Raw genomic sequence first — 21,371 nt, forward strand, 5'->3', positions numbered from 1 at the left:
AATTTAAATTTAAATTTTTTATTAATTTTAAATAATAAAATATATAGTAATTATTTAATATTAAAAATATTTATATATGTGTCAATTTTTTATTTATTATAATATATATATATTACTCAATAATTCTATTTTTAAGAGCAAACACACTCTTTTTAACCTAGATCTCCAATGTAAATTGGCATGTAAATTCTTGATTGGTACCTGTAAAATTACTGTGAAAAGGTGTGAGCAAATATATCCCTTTTTACATGAAAGATACATTAGAAAAAACAAACAAGAAAATCAGGGTTTGACTTGGTAATTGTGCCAAATAATCAAGAAGTTGGATGCCTACATCAGGATCTTCATTTGGAATTTGAAATAGAAAAGGAAGAGTTTGACTATTATATGCATGTCTTTCTTATGGTATTGGACTATTATGCTCATCATATCTTTTGTGTTTGTCTGTGTATATATACAAATATAAAAACATAAACAAGCTAAAACATTAATTACCCTTTCTCTACTTTACAGTTTAACTAAAAACAGCAAGGAAACAAACCCATATTTTTGTTTTTTCTTTACTAAAATAAAACATGAAATTAATTATGATTAATTATTTGTTGAAATAAATATATGGAAATATTATGTGAAAAGACTTATGAAGCAAGCATATGAGAAGAAATTATTCACATTAATTTGCTAGTGGGTGCAACAACTCCTATAGTGTTGAACTAAGTTTTGCCTTTGGAATCAGATGACCACTTCCCCCTTGATCAAAACCTAATCTTGCCAACCACAAACAACTCTTTCTCTATTTCTCCTTACATTCTTTCCTATATAAACACCTCTTCTTTGCCACACTCTCTTCATTGCATCACTTGCTTACAGAGGCCTTAGCTAAAGACAGAAGAAGAAAAAAAAAAAAATGGGAGACATCACCAATCACATCTTTGCCAATTCTTGCTTCCTCTTCTTTGGCCTTCTGCTTCTGCTAGCTTCAACATTGTCATTAGCCAATGCAAAAGTTCACCACCATGACTTTGTTGTATGTCTTCTTTAGCTAAGCTCTTTTGATATTTTTCTTTTGTCTGTTTCTTAATTCCTTCTTTTAGATAGTTAACATTTTTGAGATGGAACAGGTTCAAGCAACAAAAGTAAAGAGGCTGTGTAAAACTCACAATACTATTACAGTAAATGGGATGTTTCCTGGACCAACCATAGAAGTGAACAGTGGAGACACACTGGTTGTCAAAGTTACCAACAAAGCTAGATACAATGTTACCGTTCACTGGTAATTTCATAAATCTACAAGTTTTTTTACCCACTAGGAAAGTGATTTTACAATTACTTGGGTCTTTATTTACTATAACTTTTATTAATTTTTTGTAGGCATGGCATTAGACAGATGAGAACAGGATGGGCTGATGGGCCAGAATTTATAACTCAGTGCCCAATTAGACCAGGAGGGAGTTACACCTACAGGTTTACAATTGAAGGACAAGAAGGAACACTGTGGTGGCATGCTCATAGCTCATGGCTTAGAGCCACTGTTTATGGTGCTCTAATTATTTACCCAAAAGATGGAACCTCATATCCTTATGCTAAGCCCAAAAGAGAAACACCCATTCTTCTTGGTAATGATATCACTCATTACAACCTCAAAATGCATATTAGTATTAACTTTAATCACTAAATAGCATTTGCTAGTTATGATTTACTATGATCATGGAACTAATAGTGATTGTTTTGATCATAATTATCAGGAGAATGGTGGGATGCTAACCCTATTGATGTGGTGAGGGAGGCAACTCGAACAGGAGCTGCTCCAAATATATCTGATGCTTATACCATCAATGGTCAACCTGGTGATCTTTATAACTGTTCTAGTAAAGGTATTTTCTATAACCATCTGCCAAAAACATTACAAGTTTAGATCCTGATAGCTCATTCTCTTTAGAATTTTATGAAAATACTGCTGATCAATTAAGCGAATAGCGCAGTTGTCTCTAGGATGAGCATAAATAACTGTATTAACTGAAATTTGAATCTTTTGTGCAAAGTCTTTTCTTGTTATTCAAAGAAGATGACCTCTTGAGTCAACTATAATGCAGAAACTGTCATCGTTCCAATTGGATCCGGCGAGACACACCTCCTCCGAGTCATCAACGCTGCGCTCAATCAACCACTGTTCTTTACAATTGCCAACCATAAGTTCACAGTTGTAGGTGCTGATGCCTTGTATCTCAAACCCTTTAGCACTTCAGTCATCATGCTGGGACCAGGACAAACAACCGATGTTCTGATCTCCGGTGACCAGCCACCAGCAAGATACTACATCGCAGCACGTGCCTATCAAAGTGCACAAAATGCTCCATTTGACAATACCACAACTACTGCAATTCTTGAATATAAGTCTGCCCCTTGCCCTGCTAAGTGCCTGACTAGCAAGCCAATTATGCCTCCATTGCCTGCTTTCAATGATACACCTACAGTCACTGCCTTTAGCAAGAGCCTCAGAAGTCCCAGAAAAGTTGATGTTCCCACTGAAATTGATGAAAATCTCTTCTTTACAATTGGGTTAGGACTCAATAAATGTCCTAAGAATTTTCGGGCTAGGCGATGCCAAGGACCGAATGGTACTCGCTTCACTTCTAGCATGAACAACGTATCTTTTGTGCTTCCATCCAACTTTTCCTTGCTCCAAGCTGCTAGGCAAAACATTCCTGGAGTTTTCACCACTGATTTTCCAGCTAAGCCTCCTGTTAAATTCGATTATACTGGTAATGTAAGCCAATCACTTTGGCAACCTGTTCCAGGCACTAAATTGTACAAATTGAAGTATGGATCAAGGGTGCAGATTGTGTTACAGGACACAAGTATTGTCACACCTGAGAACCACCCAATTCATCTTCATGGGTATGATTTCTATGTCATTGCTGAAGGGTTTGGAAACTTCAATCCTAAAAAAGATACAGCTAAATTCAACCTTGTTGATCCACCAATGAGGAATACAGTTGCAGTACCTTCAAATGGATGGGCAGTCATTAGATTCGTCGCAGACAATCCAGGTAAAAAAGAAAACTTTTCAAGTTTAGAAACACTAGTTTTGTACACTTGAATTTTTCTTCCACTAATCGAGCGTCTATCTGGTAGTGCACAATGACGAGAATTTAAGCCCTGGAAGAAAAGGTTTCTGTTAACATTAAATTCTGTGTGTTTGTCCTAATTAAACAGGTGTATGGATAATGCATTGTCACTTGGATGTTCATATCACATGGGGACTGGCCATGGCTTTCTTGGTAGAAGATGGAATTGGAGAGCTGCAGAAACTAGAACCTCCTCCAAATGATCTGCCTTTATGCTAGAGATTGACAAATAGAAACATATGAAAACCCATCAACAGTACTTATAAGCCCAAACATAGGGGCAGGCTTTTTCTTTTTTGTCATTCATAGTATTCATATTTTCTGTGTTGGTTTTCCCTGCATTTGGGGATATAGTTCTTGTTCCTTTATTATTATTATTATTATTATCATTTTTTTTTTCTTTTGGGGATAGATAGAGTTAAAAGGTGGGTTTATTTAGAAGAGATGGTGCTTTTTGCAAAATATAGCTGCCATCTTATTTGTTAAAGTACCCACATATTGTTTTCATTGTTTCTAATAATACAATAGTTCTTCTTAGCACTCTTCACTATTCGATTAGAATGCTTCTCTTATATGTTTTGGGAAAATGCAGGAGAAAAAACATAGTTCTATTTGCTTTCAATTAAACAAACAAGATTAAAAGAAAAAGAAGAAGAAACCACAATCATGTCATTAAAATAAGTCAATGTTGTTACAACTTACAACTACTATCCACAAGTGAATTACTAAACTAATAGGAACTTACTTTAAGTGAAAAGTAATCAACTGATTGATTGAACCATAAGAAAAATACTGTTGTATCTTGAACATTGATTAAGCAATTGAATGTTAGTTACAATTTTATTTAGCAAAATTATAGTTGAAAGAAAAAAAAAGATCTAAACAATAAATTCAAAAATTAGGTGAGCAGAAGGATTAAAGAGGGGAACATCTAATTTTGACATGAAAATTAATTCTTCACAAGAAAAAACAATTGAAAATTTCATGGAAATTTACATTTCTATGTTTCCTGGTGACCCTAAATGGCTAATTGCAAAACAATAGAATTATACATAATATATTTATATATGTACGCTTATGGAAATCATCCATGTGCTTGGCTATTACATCTTAGAGAACTCATGCGAAAGGAACCATGTTTGGATTCATCAAGATCCACATCGCTCTGTTTGACGACTAATACAGACATGTCAGAATCATCAAAGTCTGGCGAAGCAAGTGCATCCCCAAGAACACCTAATTCAGGATATTCAATCCATACTAACATTTCCTTTTCATACTGTGATCTCCTTGGAACTTTCCCTACTATGACAAGTTTATATTTTCTCCTCAAAGACCTAATCACGTCCATCATTTGCAGTCCATTGTTTGCTACCATTTGAGAGCAAGAAACATAAGCGTTGGTGATGCTAGTCTGCCTGAATTCTTGGACGGATAATTCATCTAGTTCCTTCTCTAATTCACATGTGTCATCTTCTTCTCCACCCTCTTCTTCATCTTTTGAGATTATTCTGAACATGGTGATTCTCATCTGAGGATTGCCAGACATCCTGTCTGCTAATGCTAATGCTTCGCGATCATCAGGACCGCCAACAAACAGCACCGCGACACTAAAGTAGTGGGCTGTGCTCTTGGTCTGATGCAATCCTCTATCTACTAAAATCCCAACAGTGCAATATGCAATTTCTTGTAGGGTAGAGTTAAAAATCCGAATATTACCTTGTAATCGTTTACCTAGTCGGCTGTCATTAAATGGAACAATGATCAAAGGAATATGTTTGTCCCTTGCAAGGTTGCAGATGATGTTATGCATGCTCTTGATTGGCGCCACTGCAACAAATGGTTGGATCGCGACAGAATCATTGGAGTTGGCCTCGAAATTCCTGAAGGCATGTATGATGTGGTGTGAATTGTGAGGCATGAATCTTTTCTTGTTCTTCGTGTAAGGAATTAGCAATGGAACTGCTCGACCGACAAGCTCAACAAGGTGAGTAACATAAACACACATTGGACTGCTTTTATTAGGATTGAATGCATTAAGCAAGGTAATCATGCTTTTAACATTATCTTCATCATAAACGCATGAAAGAGCTCTTAATTCAACTTCTTTTGGTGTTGATTGCATCGTTTGTATCGCGAAAGCTTCGACGTAGGCAGAGTTAATTAGTCTAGCCTGAGGCTTGTACAGAATTTGAATGAAAGGGCAAAAAACACCAGTTAAAAAGAGGCTGAATAAGACTGCTGTTGTATAACACTGAGTGCTCAACGTCTGCAGTCAACAAATAAAAAAAAGAAAAATTATTAGTCTACCGATTAATGAAAACTTTCTAGACCAATCCTAACTAGAAACTGCTTCATACAAATGCAACACGACACATATTAAAGTATAACTGAGTAGTCAATAGTGCTAAACTGGGTCCATAATCATGTTAAAAAAGAGAAGATAAAAACTGCTACTAATTGGAATTTTACCTTATCCGTATACCATCTTCCATAAAGGTATAAATCCTGTACCCCTTTCAAGTTCAGAATGACTCCCAGCATAAAAGCATTTTTAAGTTTGATATCAAAGAATGATGAGGCAAGCATAGTTCCCAATATCTTCGTCGCAGTCAATAAAATAAGTTTAACAAGAAATACACCAACTGCCTGTATATCCTTGATTGATGATACATCTGTTTGAAACCCAACTTGAACATAGAACAAAGGCAAGAAAAATTCTGTAACCATTAGCTCCGATTTCTCTACTAGTATGGACCCTAATGGCGGTCCATCTGGTATGACTAAACCTATGAGTACAACACCAGGAATAAATACACCCATAAATATATCAGCCATTACTGCCCCCCAGAAAGCACATAATACTGATGCTACAACAAAAATGCTTTGTATTGGTTTCCCATCTGGTTTTCTCCTGATAATTTGTAGAATTAACGGTCTGACAATGCAGATGGCGAAAAGAATCACTGAGAACATGAGGAAAAAATTTCTAACAGCACCAACATAACTTTTCATGAAAACAATAATCAGCGTTGAAACAAAAAGAGTAACTAGAATATTGTTGAACGTTTCCGATAGCATGGCAGTGGACAGGGCAAGTTGGCCCAATTCGGTAGTTAAAAGATTATGCTCTTCCAAGAGATTGGCAATAGCAGGGAAATAACTTATATTCATTCCAACAATTTTGAAGAATGAACTCGGGCCCTGAAAGCAATTAACCAGGTACTTCTCCGTGAAAAGACTGTACAACTGGACGATCACTAGAGGAACTATGTAAGCTGTTAGGGCAATACTCCAAGCATTCTTTGCATTCAATAGCAATGCATTTGTGTCCATTTTCACAGCAGTAAGGAAGATAAAATATGCCACGCCGAAAACTACCAATGTATTGAAAACTTGCATTTCTTTAGGTGCAAAAAATGTTTCCATATACACCTTGTTCCTGCCCATGACGGAGGGTCCTAAGATTATACCTGCCTGTTAAAAAGAATATGAAAATCATATGTTACTTGAAATGAAAGCCATTACGACAATAAACATATTTAGGATTAATCCAATTAGCTGGTGGGTTTAATATCGATGCTTTCTTAAGACCAGGATTAAAAGAAAAAAGTCAATTGTTCAGGGAATCAATGTCATTTAAGCTCAAAATAGTAACAGAATTGGGAAAAAAATATATAAAGAAGTTAGAGATTTACATGGAAAAACTTACCAGGACATTACAAACAAATTTCGGTTGTTTCAGAGGCCTAAGAGCAGTGTACACGAGCCTGGACATAACGAATATCATGATGATTTGAAACATGAGAACTGGGGATATGAATTTGAAAGGATTATTTTCCTCATAATAAAAGATGCTATGAAATTGCTTTTCTTGTTGATATGAGAAGCAAACTGTGGGATGTGCAGTGATTCTGTCCCCATGTTTGACATAAATTGTTTTACCGCTATAAGTAGACATCTTATATCCTTACGAACATGGAAAAAAAACAAAAACAAAAACAAAATAAAGATAAAAGCATTCTCAGTGCACGAAACTCCTCGTGCTGTAAAAAAAAAAAAATGGGACAGAAATGCCGTCTATCGTATTGATTTCACCATAGTTTTCGTGGAGCAATTAAAATTAATTCGCGATTTGAAACCCCGATATTCCGGCCTCCCTGTGCACTAAGAATCGCCCTCAAAGAGAGCAACAAAGAGACGAGGAAGAGGAAGAGGAAGAAAAGAAAACAAAGGGTCTCAGATATGAAAAGAAGTTGACAGGTTGAAAATTAAGGTTAGGTATGATCAGGATAATTTGTAGTAACGAATTTGTAGGTTAGTTAGTGTCCAATCCAATATAATATTTTACAGATCAAATTTCTTAAACTGCTGGTTTTCCATTAATACTTAAAACATTTAATTATAGAACAAACTTTAAGAAGTCTCAATATATAACATCATATACAGAGACTTAAGTCAGCCCATGATTATGAATCAATCTTCAAGATAGCACCTGTAAAATCTTACAAATTTTGGAGAAATTATAAGTACTTTAAATTATTTTATTTTTTAAAATATAATAAATAATTATTAAATATTTTATAATTCTATTAAATCTTTTCCTATAAATTTATTTTAAACTATTTGTTATAATCAAAATAACAAAAAACAGTACTTATAAAGTTGTGTTTTAGTGGGTCCAATTTTGTGCAAAAAGCACGAGATATAAGAGTGATACGAATAAAATAAGCTAATATTAATAATTTTAAAAAAAATTTAATTTAAAATAGCGTTTGTAACAAGTAGTTTTGTTGGTTGGTTAATTGGTCACATATATAACATTAATATTATAACTCTTAACTTTTTAATTAAATTTTTTTTAATTATTCCGATAAATTATTTCTGCTGTTAAACGAGTGATACGAATAGAAGTATTTATTTTTACCATATAATAGCAATTCAAAAGTTAGAGAAAAAATATTATACTATATATTGCAATCGATCGCTAAATTTACACCCTAAAGAATTTGTGTACAAATTGTTAAATAATGTATTACATCCTCTGTAATGTTGCATCACTAAGACTGACATATTCTTACTAGAACTATAGTCATCTGATAAAGCAAGTATATCACCTATAACACCTAACTCTGGATTTTCCATCCATTGTATCATTTCTTTCTCAAAATTTGTTGCAGTTGGATTTTTCCCAACAATAACAAGATCATAATTATGCTCCAAGGATTGGATCAAATCCAGCATTTGCACACTGTCATTCACGATCACTTCCTCACAGGTAACTGAAGCATTATTGACATTTTCCTCCATGAATTCCTTGATCAATAACTCATCTTGTTGCCTGTCACTTCCACTATCTCTTGAATCAATTGATCTTATCAAAGTAATATTCACATTCGGATTGTTTGACATTCTGATCGCCAATGCCAATGCTTCGCGATCATCATCACCGCCAATAAAGAGCACTGCGATGTTGCAAGAGAAGTGATTGTCTAACAGCATTGTTACAGAATTATGAGATCCTTTTTCTATCAGAATGCCGACAGTGCAGGGTGCATTTGCTTGAAGTCGGGAATTAAAGTCGCGTAACAAATGATTGCTTCCAACACCTCCACTGATCCTGCGGAAAGGAACAATGATCAGAGGAATATGTCTATCCTCGGCAAGATTGCAAATGATGTTGTCCATTGTCTTGTAGGGTGCAAGCATAATAAATGGATGTATTGTGATAAGACCATTTGAGTTTCTTGAATAATTAGAAAATGCACGCATAATTTGCTGTGAGGCGCTGTTTTTCAGTTTCTTTCCATAGACACTGCAAGGGCTTATTGATGGAGTGTTTCGACCGACAAGCTCAATGGCATGGATAACATAAGCAGAAATAGGGCTAACTGCATTAGGGTTGGAAGCTTGAAGCAGGTTGATGATGCCAGGAACATTGCATTCATGGTAAATGCTTGTAAGAATATGTAATTCCCCATCTAGAGGTATTGACTGGAGTGTTCTTGAGTATTTTGTTTCACAATCAGGATTGGTAAGCCTAGCTTGAGGCTTATAGACAATGTTTATAAATGGACTAAAAAAAGCAATGGAGAAAACACTGAATAGCACTAATGCAGTGTAACACTGCTTATCCACAGCCTGCATAACAAAAGAAAAACATGCATTTTCTGTGAGGAATAAAATCTGGTTTGCAAGGAAATTTTGTCTATAGAAGAACATTGTGTGGTAGACAAACCTGGTTTGTAAGGAAAATCTGATAAATTGACAGCTCAAAAACCCCTTTGAAGTTCAAAATAACCCCAAGCAGAAAAGCATTTTTAAGTCTTATATTGACATATACTGAAGCCAACACAGTTCCAACAATCTTAGCCAGATAACACAAGACAATGAAGAGCAACGTGAAGTAGAAAGTACGCAGATCCTTTATTGAAGAAACATCCGTCTGATAACCAACTCGAACAAAGAACAAAGGTAGAAAAATTTCCATGATCATCAACTCATACTTCTCTACTAATGTTGCACCTAAAGGCGGTCCGTCCGGTATAATTGCCCCCATAAGAAAAGCACCAGGAAGATAAATTCCCCAAGCATAATCGCTCACAGAAGTCATAATTAAAGCTCCTAACATTACTGCAATGACGTAAGTTTCATGTACTGGTTTTCCTTCTGGCGTTCTCTTGATAATTTGTCGTATAACCGGCTTAACAACATAAAAAAGAAATATAATTGGTGCAACTACCATGACGAATGTTCTGATTGAACGTATAATATCTGAATTCGTAGAAATGATTACTACGACCGAAACAACATGACTTAACATCTCGATAAGTACAGCAGATGTCATGACAAGCCGGCCCAATTCAGTAGTTTCAAGGTCTAGCTCTTCCATCACATGAGCTATAATTGGGAAATAAGTTGTTGAGAATGCACAAGACAGGAAAAGAGATGGCAACTCCATGATATACCCAGATTTCTGCTTTGCGTTAAGAATATAGCCATAGAAATAGATGGCTACAAAAGGGACAAGATAGCTAGATAAACCAATTGTCCAAGCATTTCTTGACATCCTGAAGATTATACTTGTGTCCATTTTCACTGCTATAATGAAGGTGTAGCATGCTGCGCCTAGTGTAGACAATGTATTGAAAATCAACATCTCTTCCTTTGGAAAAATTGTCTTCAGAAATGTCTTGTTGCGACCTAATACCGAGGGCCCTAAGATTATCCCAGCCTATATACAAGGAAAAGTGATCATGGAACAAATGCATTAACTCAATCTGTATACCCAAAATATAATATATTATGAATGAATTAAATAAATAACATTTATGAATTTGTTTAGATTATGATTCATAATGAACAATAAGATATCAATCTTATAAGAGTCTGAATTCATCAATTATTCGACAATAAAAAAATTAACACGTATTAAAAATTTATATCAAATCGAACAAAAATAAATATTGTACCTATTTGATTGCCAGAACACATTCTTTGAACCCACCTCACACCAAAAACATATGAATTTACAGTACATATTTGGTATTTGCAAGTTATGTGAAATCTTAAGTATGGTGATAACGAATTAACTAGAATTATCAATTAAGAAAACAGTGATTACAGGGAAAACTTACCATGATGTTGCACACAATCTTGGGTTGTCTTAAAGGCCTGAGAACAAAGTAGACAACCCAGGAGATACTCAACGACAAGATGACTTGAGTCGTAAAGACCGAAAATAAGGAATCAAAAGGATTTTCACCAAAGAAGATGCCTTGTGTAGACATTACTGTATCACACTTTGATACGCACATTGTTCCATTCTCCAAATGGTTTGATAAAGTGTACGTAACAGACATTCTATATTATCTTGTACTGCTTAATGGTTTAGACTGTGTAAATTAATTAAATGAAATGGCATAAACATTTGACTGTAATGGAGAGATAAAAGATCGAGACTTAGAACTTGAAGTTTGTTTGAGATATGCCTTTGGCGTCAAACTGTAAGTATGTGAATATAGAAAAGAAGTTGCGAATGATGAGAAGTTGGCCAGGTTAACAATCTTCAACGTGCAAAAAATAAGATCTGCTGTTAATGTAATCTAAAGTTGAAAGCTAACAACATGGAACAGATATGGAAGAAGAACTAAATTAAGAAAATCCAATTGTATAACATGATTAGTTGTAAGTAATATATAGTAAAAGTTTATCAGTAATATCTGAATTATATATCTCTCAAGATTAGAATTGTTCCAGAAATGGCATGATGAAGAGGAAATTACAGAGTTTTGTTAGTTAATATAGTAATGTTTAATTTGCCCTAAATAATTCTTGAAATCTGTAATTGTTGATTGTCAAATATATTATGCATCAGAACATGTGTATAAAATATTTTTTAAGAAAATAAAAAATCACTGCCAACAGAAACTATACATCTGCTTAATAAGATTATGACCAAAATTCTAATGTCTTGATTGCCTTACTATCACTTCAAATGTATTGTAATTTAGTTGTATTAGATGTTTGCAGGTTAACATAAACACAGGTTAGACATTTCAAATAAGGTCTGATAATAATAAACTTATATTTTATAATCTATCTTAAGTGGTACAAATAAGGTTTCGAATTCAAATCCATTCTCAGATACTAAATGAATATTTATCTTTATGATAAATGCGAATTAAAATAATAACAATAATAAGAAGAAGAAGCTTAGTCAGAACCTTTCATTTTATTTAAATGATTTATTAATTTTTTTTTCAAATTTTAAGATATTTTCGATTTATTTATTTATCGAAAATGCATTATTCCCTGTTTGGATACAAGTAGAGCCGACAACAAATTGCATTTTAGGGCCAACCTAAAAGACATGTTTAACTCCTTCAGAGAGTACTTCTCTTTCTCAAGCATAATTTTAGAGGATCAGCCAGTTCCAAAACATGGTTAATTTTAGGAGACACCAAAGTTTTGTTACATCTTCAAAATCATCTGCTAATTCAGTGTCCTTTCAACATAAACGTATGCCATTATTTTATTTGTGCAGCCTTACAACTATTTGGCAAACATGTAGTTGGAATACAATTTTCTCCAGAAAATATTATACATGCTATTCTCAGTCCTTTATTTAGCCCTCCAGCTCTTTTAGAAAAGTACCTGGTGCTATTTTCACATGTGTAAAGATTACATTGACTAAATTTCTAAATACATTTTCCTGGCCTTTATAACTACTTGATTTTCCAGATAATTAGCACTAATCACAAATTAGTGACAAATATATTATTACAAAACAGATGATAAACAAACCTCCTATTTTTATTGAAATTATTAGGATATGTGCTTAAGTAATAATAAACAGAGGTACAATTACATGGTTTGGTATTCTATGATATATATATTCTTATAATTGATCCCTCTATCCAAGCCTGTTGGATCAAGATAATTTTCTAATTATGTCAACATATCAATCCTCTACGATGGGTAATTTTGTTATCGCAGTCAGATCGCTGTTATCCAGCATATATTCTGATCACTTTATTTATTTATTCATAGGTACCCTCACCATATGACCATGAAAATCCTCACGAAGCTCTCCCGAAATAGTTGAATCCATTACCTAATGAACTGCTGAAAACACTTCTGATTAGAAGAGCGCATACACATCGCAGCATAAAAATAAAATAAAAAGTTGAGCCTTTCAAAATGAGGAAGATAATATAAAAGCCTAAGTTCAATGCTAAACGTAATACTGAAAAGTTATCACCCTTTGAGAAGACGCAAAAAGCATGGACAGAATTCCTGAATAAGAGAGGTGGAACTAAGGAGTTGCCTAGGACGCAAGATGACCGAATGAGTCTCCTGAAAGGGGATTCTTAGAATCAATTGTAATGTTGCTTGGGAAGGAGTTGGCTTGTCTAGATGTCATCAGGCAAGATTGTGGATGATCCAAGTCCAACAAAAAAATTCAGATGCCTCTCATCGTTGGTAGGTGAAGCTTTTGCTATTTAAGAATCTGCTAACTCTAGCTCTTAAGCCCTCTTTGAAACTGATCCGAAAGCTTTAGTGAACTGCTCAGATGTTGTTCCAGAGGAAGAAGTCCTTTGATTCAAGCCTAGATCCTAAACATCAAAGAGAACAACAAACACATTAGCTGACTGGTTACTCAGGAACAGTTTGAGAAATTCTTTTTCGTTCTGCTGGGAGTAATTTCTAACAGTAGCAATGATTTTCTCCATTCGCAGTTCAGAAAAAAGAAAAAGAAAAATTAGAAGAAAAGGGTACTCTCGCCATCAAAGATCTCTTAAGAGTCCTCACAAACTTCGTACAATAATTAATTGCGAACTGTGTAAGCTACTAAGTTGACATGTCAAGCACAGAAAGGACAGTAAAGAATTCCGACAACGACTTGACACGTGGCCGACATGCATGGCCAGTCTTTTGATTGTGGATGAGGCTGAGGAAACATTTCGACACATAGATAATTACTTAAGTCCCACTACTTTGTAATATTTGCACGTGTTAGACTCCTACGGTGCCACGTGTTATATTATTATGGTGCCACGTATTACTACGCGTAAGCTTCAGAATCGTATTTGTTATGGATGGAATTTCCTCCTGATTTAGCCCTCTTGAGTTTTCCAACCTGTGATTGTCTCTGAAAAAGGAGGAAAGCGGCATTCGTTCGGTCTTCTTTGTGTGGTTCCAAATCTCATTTAAGATTTAAGAAAGGTTTAAAGTAAGAAACAGTACATATTGTTCTTTATCTCATTTCTGAAAATATTGGAATTGTTACGGCAGTAAAAAAAATTAGAAAAATACTGAATATTGTAATTGATAATTAAATGTTTAGCTTCAAATAATATAGATTCTTAAAAATTTACTTTTTTAAGACTTCTAAGATTTTCTTGAGAAAATTAAATTTGATTAGATTTTAAAATTAAAACGAATTATTCACTTGAATTTCCTTAAAAAAATTATAAATATTTTACTAAAAAATTAATAAATATGTTCTATATAAAATATAAAAATAAATATCAAATATTAAAAAATATGTAAATAAATTTACTCTTAACAATCATTAATTATGTTGATAGAAGAATAAATTACAATTTTACAGAAAGAACGTTCCCTCTGTAATACTTAGCTACATATCAACTTTACAAAAGTCTTTTCACGAGTTCAATTATTTAAATGTCGGAATTATTTATTTATTTTTTATCTATCTTTTAAAGAAAAAATTCAACACCCTTATAATAAAAGACTATAAAACTCTAATAAAAAAAAGGATTCGGAATTTCTATAATATAGACCATAAAATTTTTCAAAGAATATTAATATTTATTAAAATTAAATAATAAAAAAATAAAATCAATGCTCGATAAGATGGACGGTGGACTAAAAAATAAGACTGTTAATAAATAAAAATATTTAAAAAAAAAAAAGAGAAATGGTTACTACTTTTTTAATGATATAAAGATAATTACTCACTTGAATTTGACAGTCATTAGAGAACTTTAATAAAAAAGTCAAATGATATATCTAGTTTATTAAGAAAAGTTTATAATAATTTTATTTATTTCGCAACATTCCAGGATTTGACCCACAAAAAAGTTATATAATCAATTAATAAAAAAAACATAATATCTATTAAATTTGAAAACCAATTGTATATTGGATCTAAATTACTTCATACCAATTATGAGAGATGGTTCTTGATAATTCGATCGGCTGAGACGAGTTGTCAATAAGAATTTTCAAAGGTTGACCTCGATTTCCAGAGTATCTGTAAAAGAAGGTTAAAAAGCATCGAACATGATTGTCCAGTCACTCATTGTGATGATAAAGTCCGTAATTTATATAAGAGTGGCTACACTGTATAAGTGTGTAAGATTGCGCATACATGTAAATGTGATGTCCTCATTCTTTATACAGACACTGAAAGTCTTCTAGTCTATTTAGGAGATACCTTAATATTTGTAGGTCATCATTATTATATTAGAATTTGTACTCTTATTCATCCTCAAAGTTCTAGATCGGGTCTGACTCTATGACTAGAGTCTTCTTAAGAAACATTCTCTTAAAGTTCCACTCATAGTGGATATCAATATCTGGTCAACCCCGTCTTTCAAGGGTGGGACAGGTTGGCTTATAATACACGGTTATCATTAGTCCCCCTTCTTTGTCTAAGAGTATCTATACTCGATATTTCCTACGCAATGGTGAGTTTCGATGCTTTTAGAGCATTCGACTTATTGCTTAATCAGGAGGTAAACTCGGTTATATAGTTTTAAATTTCAAATACTCGTGACGGTTGACATGCCTTTTGACGCTTCGTTTGTCGTGCCCTTTATAACAACCGTTTATTGCTCTTGATGAATGACGGTTATATCCCTAGTTTCTGGAATGTTCTGTTGCGGTACCAAGGGGTATTTTGGTCCTCTAGCGTTTTCTATAGAATCCTAAAATAACATCTTATTTATTTCTTCCTTTCGACTTTGCCAAACTCCACTTGCATTCTTTTTTCGATTTGTCTCTGAGATCTTTTTGTAAAAACTCACCAGTAAGTCTCTTTGTAACTTTTGGTTTTGGTTTATTTGTGTCTTTTTTTCATCTTCTTCTTTTTCTACATTTTTTCTTACTCCATTTTACTAAATGGAATCTCTAAGAAATGCTAGTTCTAGAAACACCGGAGAGGATTCAGACCAAACTCTTTCTCAAAATCCTGCCAGCGATTCAGTAGGTGCAGAGGCGCTTACCTCTAATCAGAGAGATGATGAAAACCTAGAAATCTTTCCCAAGAATGGTGAGAATGATCACCATTTGTACCTATCTACCATGGACCTTTCTCGCCTAAAAGACCTTAGAGCTCGATATAATATCCCTTCTGATTTTACTCTTAAGGAGTGTCCTGAGCATTTCCTCGATAACAATACTTCTCAAGCAAACCATATAGTGCAATATGAAGAGTACTTAAAAGCCAGTCTTAGATTACCTCTAGATCCTTTTATTAAAGTTGTGATCTTAGATAATAATATTTCTATAGCTCAGCTTCATCCTAACTCCATATGTCTTTTAGTCGCTTTTAAGCAATTATGTAAAGATTTTAACTTTGTTCCTACTCCGTACTTCTTTTTCTCCTTCTACTTAGTTTCTCGGGCAGCCGAGTATGCTTTTATTTATCTTAGGGCCCCAGCTGATCACAAAATTTTAGACGATCTTGTTTTCTCCATTCATAATTGGCGAGATCGGTACTTTCTTATTTCTCATCCATTAGACTTTACCAATATTTCGAGAAGATGCATATGCCATCGACTCGAATGTAACCAAAATTAAACCTTAGAAAAGACCTAAACAAACATAAAGTCTTATTGAACGTTAGAAAACGAGGGTCTCATCTTATGGTTACTCCCTTTATAAATTAATTCTTGGCTGAACTTGAAACGTTCGAACAACAGAAAGATGAGCAAGGTGAGAGCTCTTCAGGCATACCTACTTAGCCATTTTTTTGTTTGGTTGTTTTGGCTTCCATCATGTTTCTCTAATGTGATCATTTACTTCTTTTTTCTTTGCAGTGATTGATTGAAAACAGCTTAAGAAGATCAAACTCACTAAGGGCAGGAGATATGCTTTCTCATCCTCGGCTCCCCCTGCTCATCCACCAGCCCTGGTTCAGCATGATACTCCTGAAGATAACACAGTTATTCCTGACCTGAGGTTGGAGTTGCTGGCGGAAGATCAGACGTTGGCAATACGACCCCCTTTATCTTTTGGAGATCGTGGTAAGTGTCATTGGCTGATAAACGAGGATGACTGTGTAGAGGTTGGCGTTCTTGCTACTAACTGTTGTCCTGATCCTTAGCCTATTCTGAAGAGAAAATAAAGGGCAGGTTCTACGGTCCAAACGTCTTCTTTGGCTGAAGAGCTCGCTGGCCTAATCAACTTTAAAGCTGATTTTAAAGAGCTCGAGAACATGCATTCTTTCGAGTTTCATGCTCTTCAGATGTCTTTTACCTTTAGATAACTTTATCTCTTATCAAATGCCTTTCCTTTTTTCTTTTCTTTATTCAAATAGTTTAATTTTTAAAATATGAAAACAGATAATACTATTGTTAAAGCTAAGTTATTTCACTATTTTTTTTATTTTTAATTTATAAATAATAGTATGGAAGTGAAAAAAAAGTATTACTTTAAATCTTATTATATTAAATACATATATTAATATTTTTATATATAGTGTAAAACTATATGTTAAAAAGAATTTTTTATAATATTTCAAACTAATTGGATCCTGTATTATTACAACAGTGAAATAGAACTAGCTTCAAAATATGGCTACTCTCTTTTTAAATTTGAAGAATGTAATTATGTGATTTTAAAATTAAAGGATTTAATTGAATTGTTGCCAAAAGTTTAAGAGCTTCTTTCTCAATTTAGTGAAATAATAGTTATAATGAAAAAATTTCGAGGAAATAAATAAGGAGTAAAGTGGGAAATTGCTTTGCAAGAAGGAATAATAATTAAAATAAACTTTCAAATGAATCGGGAAGGTTCGGTCGAGAACGTGTTACTTATTCTCGGACACCGATACGCCACGAATGACGATCACTCGGCTAATAATTCGCCGCGTCATCACTAATCTAATCATAAACTATAGATAAAAAGAACAGATATATCAGAAATATCTAGAGAAGGCTATAAATATCTCTCTTCGCTCTCTTGCTCAAAAATTTCAGATTCCTAAAATCGAAGCTACGCCCTCTGCTTCTCACTCTGTTTCTTTTTATCGATTTCTATTCAAATACCAAAATTACAACTAAAGCACACTTTCTTAGCACAGTAAAGGACGCCAAAATTAAGGGAATTCAGTTTCGTTTGCAATTTGAGAGATTATTTACAGGTTAGTTCTTTGTGTTTTTTAGGCTTTTTGTTTTTTAATTTTAGGTTTTTGGGTGGCTTTATTAAATGGGTTTCTTATTAATCGGAATTGGGTTTGCTCGATTTTTTCATTATTGTTATTGTTTTAAAAGAATTTGAGCGACTATGATCGCGATCTTGGGTTTATTCTCAGCAATTAAGGTTTTAATTTGACGCTAGAAGTTGCTCTTGATTTTTGCAACCCGAAAACAAAGTCTGAGTTTTGCCTAAACGGTGTCGTTCTTCGGTTTTACTTCAATTAATCAATTTTACTTTAGGTCTTCTCTGATTGATGGAGGCGGAGTTTCTGTTTTTCTTGTGTCTGGATTTGCTTGAAAATTAAGTTACTTGGTGGCGAAGAAATAAATTTGGTGTGTGGTAGTCCACACTGTTGGCGTTTTCTAAGAACCTGGCACGCGAGTTGGGCTCTTTCTGTGTTTAAAGTACAAGCTATACCAATTAAAACTTACCCTAATTGTACTTCTGTTTCTCTCTTATTTGGCTTTTGGGTTTTGTTGCTGACATCTTATTGTAATTGCAGATCGAAGAACAAATATATTGGTAAAGATGGGCACATTTGGGCATAATTCTAATGCGAGTTCTATGCAATTGGATTCTACGAGGAAGAGAAAGAGACGAGAAGGAACTAGTTCTGTGGCTGAGACTTTAAAAAAGTGGAAGGAATACAATGAGTATCTTGATTCTTGTGCTAAAGGGGAAGATAATAAACCGGTTCGGAAAACACCTGCTAAAGGTTCGAGAAAAGGGTGTATGAAAGGGAAAGGAGGTCCTGAGAATTCGGAGTGTAATTATAGAGGTGTTAGACAAAGAACTTGGGGTAAATGGGTTGCTGAGATTAGAGAACCTAATAGAGGACCTAGACTTTGGCTTGGTACTTTTCCAACTGCTTATGAAGCTGCTGTCGCTTATGATGAAGCTGCCAAGGCTATGTATGGTAGTTCTGCGAGATTGAACTTTCCTGAATTGTCATCTAGTTCTAAGGATGATACCCACTCGGTTGCAACTACATCAGGAGGGTATCCTTCGGTAGCAGCTCCTGCTGGTTCGGATTCTACTACTACTTCGAATCATTCTGAGGTTTGTGTACTTGATGATACCAAAGAGCATGTTGTGAAGCTTGGGGATGGTGAAGGTGAATCAAAAATCACTCCTCACAGTGATCCATTAACTCAAACTGCGTCAGCAACTACATCATATAAGCAAGAACTGAAGAGTGAGCTGGAGGATGTCAAAGAAAGCGACAGGGGTGAAGTGCCAGTGAAAGAAGTACCTATTCAGAACAATGCTTGTGACCTTAAACAGAAAGGTGCTGATGATCCTCAACCTGTTCCTAAAGATTTCTCTCTAAATGTTGAGGAGTGGAATTTGCTTAATGAAAATGAAGGGCAGGGGCAGGATATTTGGCAGAATTTCACAATGGATGAGTTGTTTAATGTGGATGAATTGCTTGGGGTTATAGACAACTACCCACTTGATATGCAATTTGATGGTGGTCAACTGCTCTGCACGGACAACAATCAGCTTCAGCATGACCAACCATTGGATTTATCTTTCCAGTTAGAGAGTCCAGATACAAGATTCATTGGTGGTTTTCAGCCTTCAGAGCAGGTGCCTTCAGGTGGTGATTACAGCTTTGATTTCGTGAAGCCTGGCAGGCAGGAAGACAATAATAATGTACCACTGAATGATCAGGGATTCTTTATGTAAGACTAAAGGTTGAAGGAGACATCATGATTGAGATGACTGGAGAACTCAATATTTATCATGTGGAATACAAGAACTAGATGGTTATCTCTCTCTATTGATTGCAGCCTCCTGGATTGAGTAGGAGGTCTTCCAAAGAGCATAAGATTGTAGTTTGGTACTATATGTACTTGTTTTCTATGTCACTGACTGTTTTTTTGTATTGACAAACAAATTAGCTGATTCCCTAGGTTTTCAGATTGGAGAATCTGGCTATGGAAGGTTGTTCTTTTTGCTATTCAACCATGAACTTGGGAATAGATGATAGGTTAGGTTAGCTGTGATATTGCAGGCATGCTTTTGGAGAGCGGCGTTCATTCTCAAAACAAATTCATTATTGTACATGAAGAATAGTCAAATAAAAAGAGGTTCAGAAACTCAAGTTTTTGCTATTATTTCTTGTGCAGGTAGGTGTACCTTTTTTTAAGAGATTTTGGACAAAATATGGCTGTCCTTTTCCCTGAAAACATGTAAAAGTATCTTCAATCCTATCCATGTAAAGTTGTTACATTTTAGTAAATATCCTATGTTCCTGAGGTGTCTGCCAGCAAATTTGCAGACATTTACAGTGAGGCATTTTGGTGGAAGGGTGTCTTTACACCTTGAAGGGGCGTTACTCTCAAATGACTTTGACTAGTGGGCCTATGTCACACATGATTCTTAACTTGCCAATATGGTAGTTCTACTTGTAATTCTTAGGTGAAAAGAGCCTATATATATTTTCTTTTGTAAATTGAATTGGAATGGGTTTCAGGTTCCTACTTGCAACGAAAAAATGTTGGGTGTATAATATATGTATGTCGAAATTAAACTCTCATAACTTCAGATTTTATACTCTTACCTAACAAGAACTGACAGCAACATTTGATTTCAGAAATTTGAAATAAATAAACATCCAACTATATTTCCTATATGCCATAGTCTCTCCTGAAAACCCCACTGACAAGAAAGGAAAAGAAAAAAGAAGGAAAAGAAGATATATCTTGAAAGAGAAAAGAGCACCTGGTATTACATAGATAAAAATATGACTCATCCAACAAGCAGCAGCTCCAAGGATTCCTAGTAAATGCATTGCTGCTTTTGGTACTCAATAATGCAGCAGGTTTTCTTAAACGATGCAAGAAAATTTACAGGAATCCAGTGCATATTTCCTAATAATGCATCCGAGCAATAAATTCCGCACTGGAAACAAAAACACAGAAATTCATTTCCTAAAAGAACAAGTTACCAAAAAAAAGTCTTCAAAACCAAAATGAAAATCATTTTAGATGAAACCTAATACTATCAGTAGTCATTATCTGCTCAAATAGTCCTTCGGAAGATTCCATGGCATAAAGGGAATGGTTTGGTGTTGGCAGTAATTGGAGCAACATAGAAAATAAGGTCTAAATAAATTTTTGAATATATAAAGATCAAATATTATTAATTCTCTTCTATCTCTTAGAAATTTGAATTTACTATGTATCGATGGTATCATATAATCTCTCACATTAGTGATAAATAAAAAGTTAGGTAAGATTTCATTTTAAGTTATTCTTATAACGACACGTGTCAATAGTTGTCTTT

General features: G+C 34.3%; 4 protein-coding genes across 5 annotated transcripts; 2 read left to right on the forward strand and 2 right to left on the reverse strand.

The window, feature by feature from the left end:
- The first annotated feature begins 831 nt into the window (after positions 1-831).
- On the forward strand, positions 832-3,665 carry LOC8272100 (laccase-12). The gene is made up of 6 exons (XM_002520750.4): positions 832-1,027; positions 1,122-1,273; positions 1,372-1,616; positions 1,746-1,874; positions 2,094-3,050; positions 3,217-3,665. The coding sequence occupies exons 1-6, from the start codon at positions 908-910 to the stop codon at positions 3,345-3,347; spliced, it is 1,734 nt and encodes a 577-aa protein (XP_002520796.1). The 5' UTR covers positions 832-907; the 3' UTR covers positions 3,348-3,665.
- A 509-nt stretch (positions 3,666-4,174) lies between these two features.
- Positions 4,175-7,480, reverse strand: LOC8272099 (cation/H(+) antiporter 15). Its single transcript, XM_015720244.2, has 3 exons — positions 6,841-7,480; positions 5,601-6,605; positions 4,175-5,397 (listed from the first exon to the last, which is right to left on the reverse strand). Exons 1-3 carry the CDS (start codon positions 7,087-7,089, stop codon positions 4,213-4,215), a joined length of 2,439 nt encoding a protein of 812 aa, XP_015575730.2. The 5' UTR covers positions 7,090-7,480; the 3' UTR covers positions 4,175-4,212.
- A 596-nt stretch (positions 7,481-8,076) lies between these two features.
- Positions 8,077-13,468, reverse strand: LOC112535144 (cation/H(+) antiporter 15-like). The gene is made up of 2 exons (XM_048375291.1): positions 9,367-13,468; positions 8,077-9,269 (listed from the first exon to the last, which is right to left on the reverse strand). The coding sequence occupies exons 1-2, from the start codon at positions 10,285-10,287 to the stop codon at positions 8,091-8,093; spliced, it is 2,100 nt and encodes a 699-aa protein (XP_048231248.1). The 5' UTR covers positions 10,288-13,468; the 3' UTR covers positions 8,077-8,090.
- A 4,345-nt stretch (positions 13,469-17,813) lies between these two features.
- LOC8272098 (dehydration-responsive element-binding protein 2C) lies at positions 17,814-20,392 on the forward strand. Of its 2 annotated transcripts, none has more exons than XM_002520748.3 (2): positions 17,814-18,024; positions 18,583-20,392. In XM_002520748.3, the coding sequence occupies exon 2, from the start codon at positions 18,609-18,611 to the stop codon at positions 19,767-19,769; it is 1,161 nt and encodes a 386-aa protein (XP_002520794.2). In that variant the 5' UTR covers positions 17,814-18,024; positions 18,583-18,608; the 3' UTR covers positions 19,770-20,392. The 2 variants fall into 2 exon arrangements, with proteins under 2 accessions (XP_002520794.2, XP_048231825.1); XM_048375868.1 differs by lacking the exon at positions 17,814-18,024 and adding an exon at positions 18,037-18,484.
- Positions 20,393-21,371: the final 979 nt, after the last annotated feature.

This window comes from Ricinus communis, chromosome 6 (genome assembly GCF_019578655.1).
Source record: "Ricinus communis isolate WT05 ecotype wild-type chromosome 6, ASM1957865v1, whole genome shotgun sequence".
Lineage (NCBI taxonomy): Eukaryota > Viridiplantae > Streptophyta > Magnoliopsida > Malpighiales > Euphorbiaceae > Ricinus > Ricinus communis.